This window comes from Alligator sinensis, unplaced genomic scaffold (assembly GCF_000455745.1).
Source record: "Alligator sinensis unplaced genomic scaffold, ASM45574v1 scaffold1283_1, whole genome shotgun sequence".
Classification (NCBI taxonomy): Eukaryota; Metazoa; Chordata; order Crocodylia; family Alligatoridae; genus Alligator; species Alligator sinensis.
In genome coordinates, this window is record NW_005842091.1 from 61,951 (window position 1) to 81,113 (window position 19,163).

General features: G+C 48.0%; 2 protein-coding genes across 2 annotated transcripts in view; both read right to left on the reverse strand.

Annotated features, from left to right (window-relative positions):
* Window positions 1–307, reverse strand: part of SYNGR3 (synaptogyrin 3) — a 25,485-nt gene extending 25,178 nt beyond the window's left edge. Inside the window, exon 1 of the mRNA XM_006024002.3 lies at window positions 167–307. Coding sequence (XP_006024064.1) covers window positions 167–265 — 99 coding nt within the window. The 5' untranslated portion in view covers window positions 266–307. The remainder of the gene's footprint in view (window positions 1–166) is intronic.
* Window positions 308–13,986: 13,679 nt separating this feature from the next.
* GFER (growth factor, augmenter of liver regeneration) lies at window positions 13,987–19,157 on the reverse strand. Its single transcript, XM_025204633.1, has 4 exons — window positions 19,101–19,157; window positions 18,833–18,913; window positions 18,343–18,554; window positions 13,987–16,967 (listed from the first exon to the last, which is right to left on the reverse strand). The coding sequence occupies exons 1-4, from the start codon at window positions 19,155–19,157 to the stop codon at window positions 16,805–16,807; spliced, it is 513 nt and encodes a 170-aa protein (XP_025060418.1). The 3' UTR covers window positions 13,987–16,804.
* Between the last annotated feature and the right edge of the window lie 6 nt (window positions 19,158–19,163).

Below are 19,163 nucleotides of genomic sequence, written 5' to 3' on the forward strand. Positions count from 1 at the left end.
GGTCCTGCCCCTCTGCAGGGAAGGAAGGCAAGCATCCCCAGCGCCAGGGCAGCAATGACAGCTGGTGGGGGGGAGATGCCCCCCTGCCTCCGCGCCATGCCAGGCTCCCAAACCCCCTAGGGGAAAGAGGTGCATGCCAGGCACCCGGGCAGGGGCTCTGCCTTACCCAGGATGTGATCCGCAGCAGGGTCTGCGGCTGCTTGAGGAAATCCAGGGGGTCGAAGGCCCCCCCAGCCCGGCCGGCTCCGAAGGAGGCTCCTTCCATCTTCGCTGCTGCTGCGCTGCGCCTAGCAGCGGCTCCGGTGCGGCTCGAGCCCGCATCTCCCCCGCCCACCCCCGCCTCGCTGCAGCGTGGGCTCGCCCACTGGCCCGCGGCGCCGGGCGGTGGGAGGAACCATCCCGGGAGGGGGGGGAGGAGGGACCTGCAGGTGCATCGCTGCCTGCCCGGGGCTTCACTTCCCAAGCCCACCTGTCCTTCCCCGCGCGCCTCCAAGGGGGGTTTGCTGCACGCTTGCCAGCCCCCATTGCAGCACCCATGCACGCCCTGTGCATGGCAGTGCAGGGCCAAGGGGGCTGCGGGGGGGGCTCAGCCCGGACAGCTACCCATGCAACCCTTGTGCATGGCGGTGCAGGGCCAAGGGTGGCTACAGAGGGGCTCTGCCCTGCCCCAGGGGCTCAGCTCTGGAGAGCTACCCATAGGCCATCCATGCCACCCCGTGCATGGGGGTGCAGGGACAAAGGGGGTGCAGGTGGGCTCTGCCCTGACCCAGGGGCTCAGCCCCGAGAGCCACCCACAGGCCACCCATGCAACCTCTGTGCATGGGGTGCAGGGCCAAGGGTGGCTGCAGGAGAGCTCAGCCCTGGAGAGCTACTCATAGGCCACCCATGCACCCCTTGTGCATGGGGGTGCAGGGCCAAAGGGGCTGCAGGAGGGCTCTGCCCTGCCTCAGGGGCTCATCCCCAAGAGCCACCCATAGGCCATCCATGCATCCCTTGTGCATGCATGTGCAGGGCCAAGGGTGGCTCAGCTCTGCCCCGGGGGGCTCAGCCCTGATAGCCACCCACAGGCTACCCATGCAATCTCTGTGCATGGGGGTGCAAGGCCAAGGGTGGTTGCAGGAGGGCTCAGCCCTGGAGAGCCACTCATGCACCCCTTGTGTATGGGGGTCAAGGGCCAAAAGGGCTGCAGGAGGGCTCTGCCCTGCCCCGGGGGGCTCAGCACCCATAGGCACCCTGCTGCCCTGAGCCACGCAGGCTTCTGGGGGGCCGGGGAGAGAAGATGGAAATCATAGAAAAACAGAAAAATGAGGGCTGGTAGGGACCTCAGGAGGTCTAGTCCATCCCCCTGCTCCAAGCAGGACCAGCCCCAACTACATCATCCCAGCCAAGGCATGATGGGTGGATGATGGGCTCCTCCATCACTGATGATGGGTGGAGGGGTTCCCCATCCTCTGCCCAAAGGGCAACAGGCCCTGAGCCAAGAGCCTGGGACCTCCCCCAAAATCTCAGGCAGCGGAGGCCGAGCAGAAGGTGGCCTTGATGCCGTGGTGTGGATGGGGCTGGCTCATAGCTAGGAGGGAGGGAGCGGGCTGGCTGGGCCAGCCTGGAGGGAAAGGTTTTGCTGCCTCCAGCCTTGCAGCCACCTGCTCTTCGGCCTGAAGAGTAAGAGGGGCAGGTCGGCTGGGCTGAAGCTCGTGTTTTCCACCTGCAGGAAAAGCCAAGCCATCTTGCTCCACCCAGATGGTCTGTTGGGGCCGGAGGGATCTGCTGCTTCTTGCCCCTGGCTCTTATGCCGGCTGGTGAAGGAATGAGGAAAATGATGGGAGCCCCACGGAGGGAAACCCCACCTGGTTTCCAAGGGAGTTTCCCCCCCACCGACTGCAGGATCATGTCCTTATTTAGTTTTCCTAACGCGATGATGATGGTTTTGGTTTCATAGATACCGATACCATGACAACTTTGACATCATTGCTCTGCTCAGGACAGGAACAGGCAGGAAAAGTAACCGTGAGGCCTGAACAGACAGGTGGTCGGAGCCTGGTTCTGTTCCTGGCTCTGCCACTGACTCCCCTTCTGACCTGGGGAAAACCATCTTCCTTCTCTGTGGCTGTTTCCCCACCTGTGACAGGGGGATAATGCTACCGGCCTGCCTCGCCTTGGGGGTGGTGTGTGCAACAAGCTTGGAGAGTCCTGCCGTGCAGGATGCTATGGTCCTAGCACTACCCTCTGTGCTTCCCCCTCCCAACCAGCCCAGCCCTCGGGGTTAAATCTGCATCCTTGTCTCTGACAAGTGCGGTCAGGAGATTTAATGGCCAAGGCTCGTTAGGATGCCATTCAGTTTTTCTCAATTCCAGGTGAATCATCGTTTCTCTAGATCTATTTCTGACTCCCAGCAGGAAGAGCAGGATTCAGCCTTTCATCCCTCAATGTCACCAGCTCAGTAGAAATCACATTTTACTATGAAAAAAATAAAAGGCTATTAAGGGAATACCAGGCTACCCCTAGTGCCTTCGCTACTGCAGGCTGTCTCACTGGGCTGCGATGGGATGCTCCTCAGGGGACGTCGACAGCCAGGGATTGCCACCCCATGTGAACTGCAGTCTGGGAGAGTGTGATCTAAGTGACTTAGGAGCCCAAATACCTTTGGCTTTCAGCAAGACGTGTTCTCCAAATCACTTTGCTGCTTCTGAACATCCCATCTCAGCACAATAAAGCAGAGGTGTGCACAGTCCTAGGGGCAGATCCAGCTCAGGGACATCTGCTGTGTGTTCAGGTGCCTTTTGCTTTTTAGTCACTGGCTAGCTAGCCCTAAGTGTCCTCAACTCCCACAGTCAAAGTCCTTGGGGAGAAAAATTGGTGCATTTCTGAGCAGTTGCAGTCGAGATCTGCCTAAAATGCACCATTGAAAAGCTAGAGTCTGTTTCTCCCTGTCTAACCACCCAACTCCCACATGCTGGTACTGCTTTTTTAAATAAATCCTTGTATTGTTTGATGTGTGAAACCAACATGCACAAAACACCCCCCTGCATACACATGTGCACTCGCAGCTGAAGAGGAAGACACAGAGCTCAACACTAATTTCTAATCGACAAACGAGAAGTAGTAACAGACCAGAACATTTAATCAGTGTCCACTGAATTACTGAGCCCACAAACACTCAGCGTGAAAACCACCTGAGGGGTTCAGAAATGCATGTGGTACAGGGCACACTGGTGCCTCGGTAGTGGACAGGCAGCAAGGTTTGTGGCAGAAGTGGCTGATAACAAGCAGGCACCTGGCAAGCTGCATCGTGCACCCAGCTAGTTATAAAGAACATCCATTTACACCCGCGGGGCACCATCACACTAACTTTGTGCCATGAACAAACAAGCAAGTTCACAATCAAAAAGCACACCCGACAGCTATATACATCAGCATTCGGAAAGGGAAAGGAACAGCTGTAGGCAACGGTCGATCCTCTGGATCGTGGTGTGCATGTAAGAGGTCTAGTCAGGTGCCTCATGCATCCGGTTGTGGCTGACGAGGCCAATTTGAGAGTGACACAGCTTGTTACAAGTTTCACAGATCCATGTGTTGTCTGAGTTGGAGTCCAAGTTTACAGCAGGCTGCTTTCTTCTTTCTCGCTTGGCTTCGATCCTCTGGATCAAAGCCACTCCAATTTGAGCTGCACCCAGTGCCAGATGTTCCCTCTGGATCACACGGGATTCTGCACGCTCCTCCCAGCTTTCTACACTGATGTTGAATGACTTCATATCACTTTTGCATACATCATGGTACTGCCATAGAGGGAGACCCTGCTTTCTAGAGCCGTCTTGAATCTCGCTGTACAAAATATTCTTGGGGATGCGGTCTCCTCCCATTCTCCCGACATAGCTGATCCATCACAGTGGTTTCTGAGTGTGTCAGTTCCGCGTGCTCCAGCACCTCTGTGTTTGGTATTCTGTCTTCCCACTTCATTTTCAGGATCTTACGCAGACATCTCATGTGGACGCTGTTCAGTCTCTTGATGTGCCTAGCATATTTAGTCCATGTTTCTCAACCATAAAACAGGGATGACAGCACACAAATCTCATAGATGCGCATCTTCACCTTACCTGATGGGTTGCTTTTATTCCATGCACGTTTCTGCAACAGCCCAAAATTCTTAGCTGCTTTTCCAATTCTGATAGTTCGGTCTGAAAGTCAAGATTCCTGATGATTGTGGAACATAAGTAGCAAAAAACACTGACGACACCAGGAGATTTATCTTCCAGAGTGATGTTGTTGATGTCAAAAGTGTTTAATTCTTTGTTTAAACTACAGCTGCCTTTATTCGCTTGATATAATAAGTGAATGATGCTCAGTAGCTCAGGGGACAACATAGTTTCTTCAGAACAGTTTCTTCCGTTGACTGTATGAAAGGCTTTTGTCAGATCGATGAGGGCTATGCACAGTGGTATTCATTTTTCTCTTCACTTCTCTTGCAGTTGCTTGACCAAAAATATATCAGTGGTGGAGTGTCCTGAGCAAAAACTGCGTTCACTTTCAGGATAGATTCTTTCACCTCGAGACTAGTTAGAACTTCAGCAAACAAGTAGAAATCTTAAAATATTATGCACGTGAATCCCTGATGGTACAGGCCCAGCTTCCCAGTCCAACTGCAAAGTGAAATTGTAACCTTCTCCCAACTCAGCATGGCCTGAAGAGGGTCACACATGGATCACATCATCTTTTAAAAAATAGTGGAGGATATTTGGTTGATTTCCATCGGTGATGCGATATGTTAATACAGGTGCTTATGGGTGGTGGTGTCAAATCACATACCCCCTCATGTTACACCGTCTGCTATGATGAAGTAAAGATGAATGCATTTAGTTAAGCACAGGTTAGAAAATATTTATGCAAATGGTGACTAGAGCTGTACTTATACGTAGTACTGCATTGTTCATTTTAAATGTCAGAGGGCAGTTTTGGAGGAGTATGCTTGAAGGCAAGTCCCAGGCAAGTTTGCAGTTTCTGCCAGCTGTTGGGACTTTGTGCTGGGAGGGAAATGCTTTGTTAGAGATCTCTGCTTGGAGGGTGTTTCTTATAACAACTCCTATTAGCGCTAGGTTAGCAGGTTGGCACTGTTTGTTTCTGAATGCACCATTACGTTCTGCTGCCATCAGGGATGTGGTACAAATGGTCAGGATGGTGAAGGATTGATACTGGAGCTGCACTCAGCATGACTCAAGAAATTTCCCCAAATGACGCCAAGCTCTGCTGGTTCCTTTTGCATTTTTTACATTAATCTTTCAAAGGTTGCACCTTCCCCTTGGAGGTCCTTAGGGGTGGTATCTGAGCCTCATTCTGTTTGCATAATACTAACTAACCCCCTTTGCATAAGACAAGGCTGCTGATTGAGACCTTTTTCAACTGCAGAAAAACTGACAGTGATAAAGAAAAGCCGCTGTACACAGAGGCGGTGTGATGCAGCAGGGAGGACACTGGGCTGGGAGACCTGGGGTTTGTTCCCATCCTGGCTCTGCATGACCTTAGATAAATCACATAATCTCCCCATGTTGCCCTCTATGCTCTGTCTGTCTAGATGGCAAGGGCTTTGGGCCAGGAATAGTTGGCACAATGACATTTTTCCCACAATTTTATCCATCTTATACACCAGAAAGTACCATTGCTTTCCTCCCTTGCTCATTTTCTGCCCCTATTTCAGCACAGCTACCAGTAGGGCAAGCAAAGTTTGCCCTTCTCTTTCTTGTGTCATTTCTTGCTGCTCAAAAGCTGTGTCAGGATAGGTCTTGCCAGCCACGTGCAGGTAAGGACAATGAACAGCGCCCCTGGCATGTATGGAACGGTCATCATAGGGGAGGAAATAACAGAGTTACAGGGGATGCTTCTAGCAGCAGTTTCACTTGCCACAGGAGCTTTGCTTGCAATAAGATCTCCTCTTAGACTTCAGTGGGCTGCAGGTGTGGGGGACTGCCACCTGCACTAGGAGCTCACGGTGGTTTCAATGAGACTTTAGGACTGGGTTGCCAGAATCATGCATGTAACACTTTTCACTGGAGCTGTTTCAGCACCTGGGCGCAATTCACGTTCCTGGGGCCTTGACAGCCTCCTGAGCTTTGCCCTTGCTGCAAAGACCTGCTTTTTACCTGGAGCTCACTGGCTGTGCAGCCCCAAAGGAGACAAGGCTAAGGTGGGTTCTGCCTTGAGCAGTTTGTCCATGCCAAGTGCAATCTCCACAGCAAGGGGCTGGCTTCAACCAGCTACACTGAGGTACTGTGCTAGGATCCTACTGTGAGAACATTACTCTGCAGCCAAGTAGTGATCACTGCTTGTGCAAACACCCCCCAGCCAGCTTTAAACTCCCCAGCTCAGCTACTGACAGCACCACAACTAGAGCAGCACAGAGCTCAGTGCAGGCTGCAAGACCTGCCTAAAAAGCTGGGGGAATACTTCAAGGCCAGACTGCCCTAGCTTTGGGCTGCTGCAGCTGGAGCTCATTGGCTCACCTGCAGAGATACCTCTCTCTCTCTGACTGCTTTGTAGACATTGCCTTAACCCCAGGGTATCATGCCAGTGATCCACCCACAAGACAGGGGTGCCTGGTCATCCTGAGCATCTCCATCATCTGTGGATGATGCAGGGCCAGTCCCCACACTCTTCTCAACATTAAAAAATGAATGGTGTGAAGGAGGCTTGTTGGGCTCTTATTTCCTCCTTCCTGAAATGCATGAAAAGGGAGTGGGGGAAGGTGTCTCTAATAATCAATAGAGCATTTAAAGCCGGACATGCCTTTCACATGGTGTCTCTCTATATAACCAGCTGCTGTAGGGTTGGACTGAGGCAGAGAGATCAGGAGGACACAACAAAGGAATTAAACACCTGTAGAAACAAGTTCAGAAACCACTGATGGCTCTGGCTGTTGGAGTATTGAAATCATGAGGTCTAGTAAGCTCCATATTTTAGTCAAGCATAGTGTGATCTCCCAGTGGGGGGAGGAATCTGATCAAGCTTATTTTTGCAGTTACCAAGGCTAGAAATGTACCTTGTATTTCAAACAGGAGCTCAGATTCTCACACAATCACATGACTCTAGGAGCTGGAGCTTGGACCCTCACGCTAACATAGATTAGGTAGGAAAGCCAGCAGGGCTTCCCGCTGTGCCAAAGGGATGGAGTGATTGGAGCCCTGCCAGCCTGCGTGTCCATAAAGCTCTAGGACTGCTTTGTATCCAGGATTCACTTCAGTGCACGAGCCCAGCTCCTGGAGCTCCAGCTTGAAACTAAGGAAGGAAATGTCAAAATTAACTCCAGAGGACAGACTCATTCATCTCTTAATTGGCCAGACACAGATATTCATGACTGCAGTAAACTCAGCTTAGGGCATGGGAGAAAAACGCTCGGCAGCAGCTGCTTGGTACTGGGATAAAATGTTCTTAGAGACAGAGACACATCAGCAAATGTATGACCAGGCCTGATGCAGGCACAAACCACTGCCTGTCCTAAAGAGCCACGCACTGCAAATCCCGGACTAAGATCTCAGATTTAGAAACCCAGGGGGTTCTTTGTATGCACTACAAGCCATTGACTATGTAATCAATCACTACGTGCCTCCCACACCCCCATTTTCAGTGCATCTAGGGGCTTATGTGTGTTATTCTTGTCAGTCCATAGCTATCCATCATTTCTTATCTCATTACAGAGGTGTGGTGCTGCTCATGGGTCTGATGTGTTACTGATAACTGCTCAGGTCCGCTGGGCCAAATGCTGCTCTGAGCCATTATGTAACTTTCGGTGGTAGTTACTCCCCAGTCACTCAGAGGAGGAGCTGATCCTCTCTCTCTCTCGCCTTATCTACATGCAAGAGTCAGGCTGGGGTAGTGTAGATCAATGCAATTAAACCAGTGTACCCATACTGATGGTGTAAGTTTACATGGCTGGGCATGCACTGGGTTTAAGTTACCTGGCTTCTGAAGCAGCATCTCTAAGCTGTATACATTGTGAGATGTTGTGGTAGACTGAGAGGTAGCCAAAGCCCAGAGGAAATGCAGAACTTAAGCCAAATTCCTGTGACTCCTCCTGCTTCAAAAGTCACCCGGCTGCTGCTTGCCCGTGCCAGCATCCCAAGAAGTTCCAATATCAGGGTCATGGGAGTCCTGGAAGACACTAACTAGGTAAGACATTTGGGCATGAACCTGGACGCTCTACTGAACCTCTCATGCACACTCATACAACCACCTTGCTTCCTGGACAGCGTGATCTGGTTTGCATTGAAGCTGAAGTCTTGCTGCCTTTCATGGCGGCTATGTTTCATCTCCTCTCCTGCCACTTCTTAGAATGACTTGTTGAGGCAAAGTAAAGTGCACGACTCCAGCCCCCACTAGGGATTCTGGCACTGATTGTAATGGGGACAGGTCAAGCCCAGGGGAATCAGAGCAGTGGAAAATGTAAGCCCGTGAAACCAAATGCTCACAGGCACTTTTCTATAGCAAAGCAGCAATAGATGATATTTTTCTTTCTGGATCTCTGCCTCTGCTTTTACAGATGAAACAAATATCTGGCCATATCTGCTCTTTAGCATCCTACAGCTAAAATACTGCTGTGAAATCCACCCTCTCCTGGCATCGTTCCTACCAGTGACTTTCAGCAGGTGGGACGTTGGGATAAGCCCTTTTCCAAAGCCCGATCTGTGCAAGTATGAGCATGCATGAGAAGTTCCAGCCCCAGCATATGGTCCATTTATGTCCACTAAATCCCATCAGGGCTGAACCTGACCTGGTCTTTTTACACACGCGGAGAGGGTGAAACAGTCCTGCTCTTCCTTTGCTGTCTGAATGGCACATTCAATTGCAATTCTTTGCCCCTTAGCAACTAAACATCTTGTTTCATGATCATGCTGCCCTGAAATGCCCTGTGTAGCATCCATCAGGGCCTGACTAAAACTGCCTTGTACATTTAGCCTCTAGGAAGAGAAAAAGGAGCCAATGGAAATCTTACTGGGAGGTGCCTGAGAATCTAGTGCCCAGGGCGATATAATATTCCTCATCTAACAATGCCTTAGCATGATATTGCTCTAAAGCTACAGAGTGCCTTCCAACCTGCTGCACCCCACAGTTACTTTAAAGCTATATGATGATCACCCACCCACTGCTAATATGCAATCACTCCTGGGGATGAATTCAGCAGGCATTCAACAAGCATAAGCACAAGTCTATCCATGCAAGTACAGATACAAGTTCTTTTAACAGGAGGGGCTCTGGGGAGTAGCTTCTCTAGTGGAAACTGCCAGGGGAATTTTAGGGCGGTAGACTGCAAGGTGGTAGACAGGCTACACAGAAAGGTTAGTAGAGTTTCAAAGCTGGTAAAAACAAACCTGGAGTGTTTTATAATGTCCACCAGCGGTGACATCTCGATGTCTCATTCCTGGAACACCTTGTTTGTTCATTCACAAAAGTGCTCATAGCACAAAAAGTCTTGGGGGATTTCCTAGGCCAAAACTCTGGATTAGTGAGATCCCCGGGGTATATATGATAGGTCCAGAAGGAGCCCAGAATTGGATAGAAGGAATAAAAGGTATCCGGGTGAACTCCAAAGAGACCTCACTAGGACCAGACCAGCCATATCCTGCAGCAAAAGTCAGACCAGAAAGCTGCATTTTGCACTTGTCACTTCCTATTCATTCAGTGCTTCAGCTAAGCATGGTAATGAGAGCAGGGATGGACAGCGACAAGGATGCAGGACAGATCCACAGGAACCCGAGCAGTGATCTGACATACAGAGGTACTGCCGCTCTCATCTGAACTACAATAGACCAGTAAGAACAGTGGTAAAGGGGCCCCTTTCTGCTCAGTCCATCTCACTTGGCATTTCTTATGACATTGCCTTATACAAGATCAGTAATGAGCATTCCAAGAAAACACACCACCACCACACACAAGGCATCTACAGTGACATTCAGAAATGGGAACTGCCTTTTGGTTTTTAAGTGAATGCCCTTAATGAACGTTAAACAGCTTGTTGGGAGTGCAAGGGGAAATTGCAACAGGACGTGACAGGAAAGTGGTAGGACCAAATCTTAGGATTTACTGGTATTGCAGTAGAATGTACTGAGCCTGGGGCCCTGCTGTGTTAGGTGCTGTACATTCCTAGGAGGAAGCAGTCCCTCTTCTAGGGAACTTCTGATCTGAATAGGCAAGACAGACAAAGGGCATGAAAAAGGCATTATTGTCTTTATTATACAGAGGAGGAACTGAGGTCTGAGGATGAAGTGACTTGCTCAGGGAGTCTATGCTGGAGCTACAAACTCAACCCAGGTCTCTTGAGTCCTGGTTTTGATCTCCACTCCCAGGTCCTTCTCACAGCTGCTCTGTGCTGTATGTGTAGCATTTTATCGTGTAGAGAGGGCAACGATAAAACTTTTCTGCTTCCTTATACCACTGGTAGCACTGACCAGGGAGACAGAGAAACCTAGGTCCTGCCTAAGCATAGCTGACAGTCACAAGAAAAGCCCCATGTGTTTTACAGCCTGCGTGGGAAGCTGGGGTTCAGGAAATAGTTTTCTGTTTGGGGAAAAACAAAGGCTTCAAAGGAGGCTGAGGGGAAAGTCTAACTGGTTAAAATAAATCTGTGGGGGTGGGAAGCTGAACACTGTCTCATAACCACAAACCCAGAAGGAAGCTTCCCTAGAATAGCTTTGACAGGCCCACTGCCTTTTCTGCCTGAAAAAACAACCAGCTGCATCCTGTCTCAAACTACATCATCTTCCCTGAACTCCTGATTGCCCTTCAGGTCCTCCCTTTAAACTCCCCCTTTTCCCAGGACATACAGAGGTGATTGGCCACGATAATCTGAAGTCAAGCAGATGGTAGGGCAGGGTAACACCTTAGAGGTTAACTAGTTCAGAGGCACGGGCTTTCTTAGGTAACTACCTACTTTGTCAGATGCTATGAATGGACACTGCAACCTCCTAGGATGAGCAGTGAGAAAGTGGTGATCGCTGCTCCTGACTGGCTAAAAACTGTGACCATCTTATGAGTGTAGACATGACCTATGTCACTGTCTTGCCCACCTGGCGAGCCTCCTCTTTCACACTGTAAGCTGCTCAGGGCAGGGCCTAACAGGTTCTAAATGTTCATACAGCACACCAGAGGCTGACTTGTCGGAGGCCTCTCCTTGCAACAGGAAGAGAAATGTGCATTAACCATAACAAGGAACTTCCTGCTGCAGCTCCTGAGAGACCTCAGTGTCACCTACCGATGCAGACCACAAACTCAACAGCAGATTGCTTACACTCGTCGTGCAGATGAGAGCTTGTTTGCAGCGAAGGGGCCTGGGGCTAGACCAGGGTCCGGGCTTACAATGGCAGAAAATGTTGCAGAGGGGAAGCAAGAGAACAAGGAATGCACGGTTGGATTTTATTTAGCTCCTGTACAGCCTCTACCATGAGGAAGCCCAGCTAGATCTGAAAACTGCTATCTTATAGCAGGCACAGGAAGAGCCAACCCCCACAGCCAAGGCAGGAGGCACTATCTCCAAGAGCCTGCCAGACCTTTGGGGTGGGGACTGCCTTTTTGGTGCTGTTTGTACAGTGCCTAGCACAGTTCACCCTGTGGAACAGATCAGCAAGAAGCTTCAGAAGATCCTGTGGCTGGAGAAGTGACTGCTGTAAAAGCGACAGAGGAATTCAGTGTTTTCAGAACAGCTTTCCATGCTCTTCCTGATTTGTTGTAGACCTGAAAAAAGCACCTGGATTGTCCCCATACGCTGGGAATTTGTGCCAGGAACGTCAAGCGGCAGGTATACTGATGTAAACACATGCCCACTCCTCTGCACCCAGGTGATGTTTCGCTGTGTTGCTGAGTACAGATTTCAGCCATGGGCAGACAAATAACCTTCTTCTCACTGCAGGCCTGTAAAAGTAAGTCAAAAGAACAGCACATGTGCTGGGTAACCACAGAGCCAGGGTTAAGATCAATGTGCCCTGGGCTTGAAAAGTAATTGAAGTGACCTGCATTACCCCTCCTCCTACACATAGGAAGGGGGCTAGGAGCAGGTAGAAATCCTCTGACTCCTCTTCTAATCTGAAAGGGGGGTCAGACTCGATGATCTATTGAGGTCCCTTCTGACCCTAACATCTATGAATCTATGAAAGCCTGACGAAGAAATGGAGAAGTCAATGAAACAGATGTTCTGTTGCCCTCTAGCGGCTACTTCACTGGGATGCAAAAGAACTTTCCTGGGGAGCTGGCACAGGACCGAAAGTCTCAAAAAGGCTCCTATGAGCCCAAAGGGCAATGCGGGGGAAAGTGAGACACTGTGACACATGAGGAAAAAAACTGGGATCAGAGTCGGGTGTGCTTGGAAACCTCCACCGTCAAAGAAAAACAAGTGTCCACAGGCACAGTGCTTTGTACCTCTGGAGAGTACTCCTTAGCAGCAAGCAAACTGAAAGGCGGTGGGAGTCAGGAAAAGAACCCAAGAGTCCTGATTACCATGTCCCTGACCTAATCACTGGGCCAGGTTGACTGGACGCAGTGTGTTCTAGAGAAGATTTTCATGAAGCCTACCAGTCTTGATCACGGCTCTTGGCGCTGTGTTATCTTCATCTTCTGCTTTGCTAGACTTTAATAATGCAATATATGCTGGCAGGATTGTCATATAGCGAGGGGAGGAAGAACAGTATCAAAGCAGGGAGATGGTGAGCTGGTTATCCTTTGCTTCTGGAAACCTGGAGAGGAATCATAGAAAGGATGGCACAAGTGCTTGGAAATGGCATATACACACTGATGCAAGTGCAACCAGGTTGGCAGTAACCAGAGCTCTGCTCCTTTGTAGCAACTGGGTGATTGATGTATGCAAGTTGGTGTTTTCAATCCCAGTGGGCACATTCCAGGGCTTGACTACCTTGATGACAGTCTCCACTGAGGGACTAATGACTGACTACCTGCAAAGATACCTTTAACAGCAGTCTCTGCCCAGAGTGATGGGGCAGTTTATACTGCTCTCCTCTAAGCCAGCAAACCTGCACTGACATTAAAGAAAAAGTCAGACAAATCCATCCCTTCAAGTCTCAAGCACCAACAGAGCTGGCAGCATCGGGTGGACAAAACAAAACTGTGCTAGGGAAGAGGAGGCTCTACACATTGCCTAAGAGAGATGTATTCGGGGGGGGGAATCCATGCATACTGTTACTCCCATGCGTCTTGACAGTGAAGGTGAACATTTACACCCAAAAGGTACATGAGAACAGTTTATCCTTGGGAAAATATTAGACACACATCCTCAGCAATGCTTCCGTCAGCAGCTGCATGGTTGTTTGCTGGCAAGGGGAGGCACAGCAACCTCATTCACAAGTCATGTGATTCCCTTGTTGCTCACTGCTCTTTGCATTCAGGAACAATCAGTTGTGAGTGCAAACACACCAGCAAGAGTAATAAGCGATTTGTGGAGATAAGGGCAAGTTGGGTGCTTATTACACAGAAGCAGCATTGGAATTACATCAAATGAGTTCCTTAGGGATTGCCTGCCTCTCCTCACCCTGTCTTCCCTCCTGATGGTCAGTCATATTAAAGGAAAGGAGCCTCCCCACTGCTAGCAGCTGCTCTAGGGAGTTTAAGGCTGTGAGTGTTCATGTACCCAATGCGACTGTTCCCCTTCAATGGGCCACAAGCCCTTGTGGGTGAAAGCTCTGGTTGCCTTTCTGCTGGAGTTCAACCAGGTTTCAGCTGCTGCAATGGTACACAAACTGACACAGGCTCTGATCTCAAGAAGTGCTTTAAATTCCCCATGCCCACAGAACTCAGCGGGGGACAGGCACTAATGGCATTTCTATAATTATTGATGCCTCCCAGTAAATCTTAAAAGTGGGTTTAACTCCATCTGCCTTGTCTCAGATTAGGATCCAAATGCACAAGTTAGGTGAGCTGACCAAGGTCAGACAACAACATAGTAGCACTGTCAGGACATCTGTTCTTTTGGTAAAGCCACATGGACCAGAGAAATCAGAGAGGAACTCGTTGGCTTTATTAGTTTGATATTAATAGGAAAAATATTTGCATACAGATAGTCTCAGAATTAAAGCACTGTGGGCACAGAAGATAAGGGAATGCATGCGTTTTTCCTTAATATACAGCTAGAAACATCTTAAAGAAATTACATAAATAAGGTCAACGCTTCTGATTTGCTCCAACCAGAGCAGCACTGCCCTCCAGCCCCCAGGTCTAAGATCACACCTGAGAAAACAAGACAGATCAAAGCTGTAAGGTGTAAACATAAGAGAAAAGCAGAGAATACAAACATCTGCAATGGTTAGCTGGTAGCCACATGGTGCAGTTACTATCTGTCCTATTAATATACTCGTAGCCAGAGTTTGTTGATTAGTTATCAGTAGAGGCAGTCTTGAAATGCTATTTTAAGGACTTCAGGAATTGTCAACCTCCCAAGGCTTCCACCAGCATAGGTATGCTGGCATAGCTACGGGATAGCCAGCACATGAGGCAGAAGGCTATTTCTGTCTGCATAGTTACACATTCTTCCCGCATGACGTAAGCACTCTCCTACTGGCATAGCTGTGTCTCCACCAGGGTCTTGCTGGCATACCCATGTCAACTAGGGATGTGATCTTCTCCAGCACAATTTGGTGCTCTTGGATGACACAGCTCTGTCAGCAGAACTTTGTAGTTTAGATCAAGCCCAGGTGGGATGTAAGTGGTGCCTAGACCATCCCTGCAAAGGGATGAATTTCACACTAACCTAAGTATTACATTCTGTTGTACAATTTGTTGATCAAAATGGGTTGGAATTATTTATTTCACATAACGGAACATGCACCAAGAGAGATCTCAGTAGCATTTAATTGGCTGGACAAAAATCCCAAAGCCTTAATTCAGTTAAATCATAAAGATGGTATGAAATCAAGTTTCAGTTTGATTAGAGAAAAATACTGAGGAGTAAAACAACATACCACTAGCTGGATGCTACTTAACTAAAAATAAAATCTTTCTGCTATTTTTTTTTTAACAGGTTCGGCTTCAAATGACATGAAAGGTGTCATACATCAGCTGAATATCTTCCTAAAGCTTTGACTGGTTAAGTACTCACCAACAAGACCCTAGCACCACAACATTAGGGTCAAAGGTTTACTAACAGACAATATCAGAATCCCAATACCTTCATTTGACGTGATGTCCCCCATTAAAGTTTCTGTGCAAATCCCAGTCTACTTTCATACCTCACAGGGCAGATAAAGTAGCCCATGAAATAAATGCATGTAGGAAGTTCACAAACCCCCAGAAGGGGAAATACAATTAAAAGCATCAGAAGAAAATACACAAGGAAAAGAATTAAATACTGATATTGTAAGTTTGCACAAGGTCATTGGAACAACTAGAACCCAGAAATGCAATTATATTTATTATACATCTAAAAAAAAGGAGAAAGAATCATACTCTAATTTCAATAACTTTAAATAATTCTGACATAATTTTACAGAGCCATAGTCTAAGAAGAGCCAGGTTGCTTATATTATTTACGTTTCTATTTCACTTGCACCTGAAATTCAAGTGCACAAACCCCAGGAACATACTGATGCAGTACAGCCAACCTAGAGGCATAATATTCAGTATGGAATTGGCCAGTTTCTAAAGGTGAAGTATACCCTACACACCATTTTGAGTTCACAATGCATTTGGTACTTAAGACTCTAATGTAAGACTTAAGCAAGATTCAAATGCTGCATAGGCTTCTGTGCAAGTTCCTCTAGTCTAGAGAGGGAACTTCACCTTCAGGGTAATACCATCATACCAGGCCAGTCAACAATTACTCAAAGGATCTCAGAACATGTACACTGTTTTAATGAATCCTATACATAAAGCAAACTTGAGTAGGCTTCATTACAACCAGCTATCTGTCTCTTCCACTCATGTCATAGGAATGGGGTCTGTGAACCACAAAAGTTCAGAGACAAAAAATAAATACTTATTTCTAAAGAGCTGGTTCAGTAGACTTGTCTCATGGAACTCACCTGGGTTAAAAAAAAATGAACAAACAAGTCACAAAGCATTTACATTTTAGCTGGTCAAAGAGTTTATATATTTTTCTTCCTGCAGTGCCCTCTTGCTTCGAAGTGAGGTTCTACAAGTTTAGACAAAGGAATATAAAAAAGAGGATATTTGTTATGGCTGGGAATAAAATCCTGAGTTCTGATATTTTAATATTTACACAAAATGTTCTTGCCTTGAGGCTTTTAGCAAGTGAGTGTAAAGGTAGAGGAGTTAGTAGTTAAACAGCGTGAACATGCAACAGCTCATAGGAAATTACTGAAGAGAAGATGAAGGACTACATGGTTGGCCCAAAACACAGGAGACTCATGAACCAGCAGTCAAACTGCCCGTCATTGGACCAGCACAGCAGCTGAAATGACAGAGTGAAGGAGAAAGGCACTGCCAAACGAAGGAAAGAGGCTTGAACGGGATGGAAAAGGCAACAGTGGCCACAAGGTGCCCCCAAAACTAAGGAAATGCCAAGACCTTTTTCTTTCTACAAGTTGCATCAGCAACTTTGCTTGAATTTGCCAAGTTTCTGACAGTTACTACAACAAACACAAGGTCCAGTCCCAGAAGATACATGACGACGTAAAATTAGTCACTCCTAAATCAAGATCCTGTTGGGATGAGATAAAAGTAGCAGCCACCTTTTTACCATAAGCTATGTCAACCACACATACACACAAATATATTTACTTGCATCTCTTCATGACGATTTCCCACCGGGGATGAGTCTTATGTTAGAACTGGTCTGTCCGATTTCCAGGGCAGTCTCTACAGATTAATCACAGCTACCATCTTTCCAGCCATCTCGCCAGCGTTCATCCACCTTGGAGCAGTCAAATTCAGACTTCCCCAATTTCTTGTTCACGTCATTATGAAGTAAGCAAAACCACTGGGATAAGTTATTTCTGCTGCTGGTGTCAGGCTGGTTTGTACGTAATCTGCAGAGGGAAGAGGAATCAAATGCTGTTTACTTCTTTACAGTCACTGATTTCAGTCTCCCAAAGCAGAGGTGTGGCTTGCTGATGGCCTGAGTCCCCCTTATCCATTAGTTCAAGACATGTCCCACAGAGCCCTGCAGACTGAGATCTGTATTCGTTGTGGATTGCAGCTCCCCGCTAAATATGAAGATACATGAAGTTGCACTGGTTTTATGCAAGTCAAGTGGAGTCCAGAAATTCCTAGTCAGCTATCAATGATATTCCAAATTAGATACTAATCAAGCAGCTAATCCATGGCAAAACACACAAAGTAACCAGGTTTGTGAATATTCTGAAAAGAAAGAACTTCTTGACAAATATTACTGAGCTGATTTTCCATGTTTGGCTCCTTTCAACTAAGTCAGTAACTAATTTTCAAACTGTCCTTTTTGTTTTATATAGTTCTATTTGTGGATAAGGTTAGCTTGGCTTTATACGAGAGGCAGGTCTGTTCTCTAGCAGACAGACTATACACTAGCGTTATTCAAGTTTAGAGCTATTCCTTCGACTCATCTCCATTAATGCAGCTGATTATTTAAGTCATATGGAGGGGCAATTTTATGAGATGAAAAAGATCAACTTCATTTCCACAATGACACATTTTAGTTGGTAATTAGAGATTCTGCATTATGCATCCAGCAATCACAATAAATTGGACCCCATACCAAAGCACTGAAAACATTGCTGGAAGGGCTTTCATGCAAGACAGAAAGTGTTGTGGTTGGTTGTTTTTTTTTTTACCTCTCTTTACAATAAGCAGCTCTGTTCTGAATCGTGAATCACCTTATGAAAGAAGCATTCAAACACTCTATATACTGCTCCACGTGGTTTGTATCTTGGAGTCGGTCAGGATACTGAAATGTTTGATATCAAAGTTTTAAAGTTCATCACACAAAACAAGTCCCAAACCAAATGCACTGTTGGCAGTACCAAGACTTGAAGATGCTACCAAGTACCACACCCCATTTGGTCCTTGGCCCGTTTGCCGAGACTGGTAATGTGGGACCATTACTGGCAGTGCTTTTGTGGAGTAGGCAGCTGTCCACTGAAAGCTAGGCCACGATCCAAAAATAAACTTATTTATCATACACCGTGAGATAGCTGCATGGTGTTGCTAGCAAGCGGATTTGAACCAGCAAATATACAGAACTCCTTTATGTAGTTTTGAGAGGTATAGGGCTCAATCCCTAAACAACTCACTCATTTTTTACAACATGTAACAGATGTGAAGAACAAGCATTGGAAAAGTGAATGACCTCGTGCCACTGGAGCGACAGGATCCCAAGATTTTACACGGGCCTCTTTCCTGCAGATGCATCGATAAAATACAACTCACCTTTCCCTCAGATCCTCCGCACATTCGTCACATGGATAAAACTTAGAAAACAGGTTGATGAACTGGGTCATCTCTTGCTGCTGCACGCTGGTGGGGTGGTCTGGGTAGTACGCCGCCACCGTGTGAAGGACAGACCACGTGTTTCTCCCCAGCTCCTCTCTATCTAAAGGACAATTTGGAGGCTGCTCCTTTTCCTCATCGACGCTCGCTTCCTGGGTCACGGATTTAAAAAAAAAAAAGAAAAAAGGAGCAACTATTAACTCAAGAGCAGAAAAGCAAAACCCCTTGAGACAGATCTCATGCCCATTGCGTTTCTATTACCCCTTCAATTTGGGGGGCTTCCGGAAACCAGCTGATTAAACCAACCCTTGCCCCCTCCTTCCACCCCTCCAGCCTGACAGCAGAGCCGAGAGCCCATTCCCGCCTCACAGCCCCATAATTAGGGGGTGGCTTAAGGGAGAAGAGCCCAGCCCTGCCTGGGGGCCCTCACCCCGGGGGCTGCAGCCGCCTGCTTCCGCTGCTCCCGGCCGGGCCACTCCGGCTCTCGCTGGGCGCCGCCATCTTGGAACCGCTAAGCATGTTGGGCCGGGTAGCCGGTTTGCCTCAGCTCTCCCTGGGCGCCGCCATCTTGGAACCGCAAAGCATGCTGGGCCGGCCCACTCTTGGAACCGCAACGCATGTTGGGCCGGGTGTTCGGGCTGCCTGCCGCCATTTTGGAACCGCAAAGCATGTTGGGCCAGGATGGCTGTGTTGCTTACCGCCATCTTGGAACCGCAAAGCATGTTGGGCCGGGTGTTCGGGCTGCCTGCCGCCATTTTGGA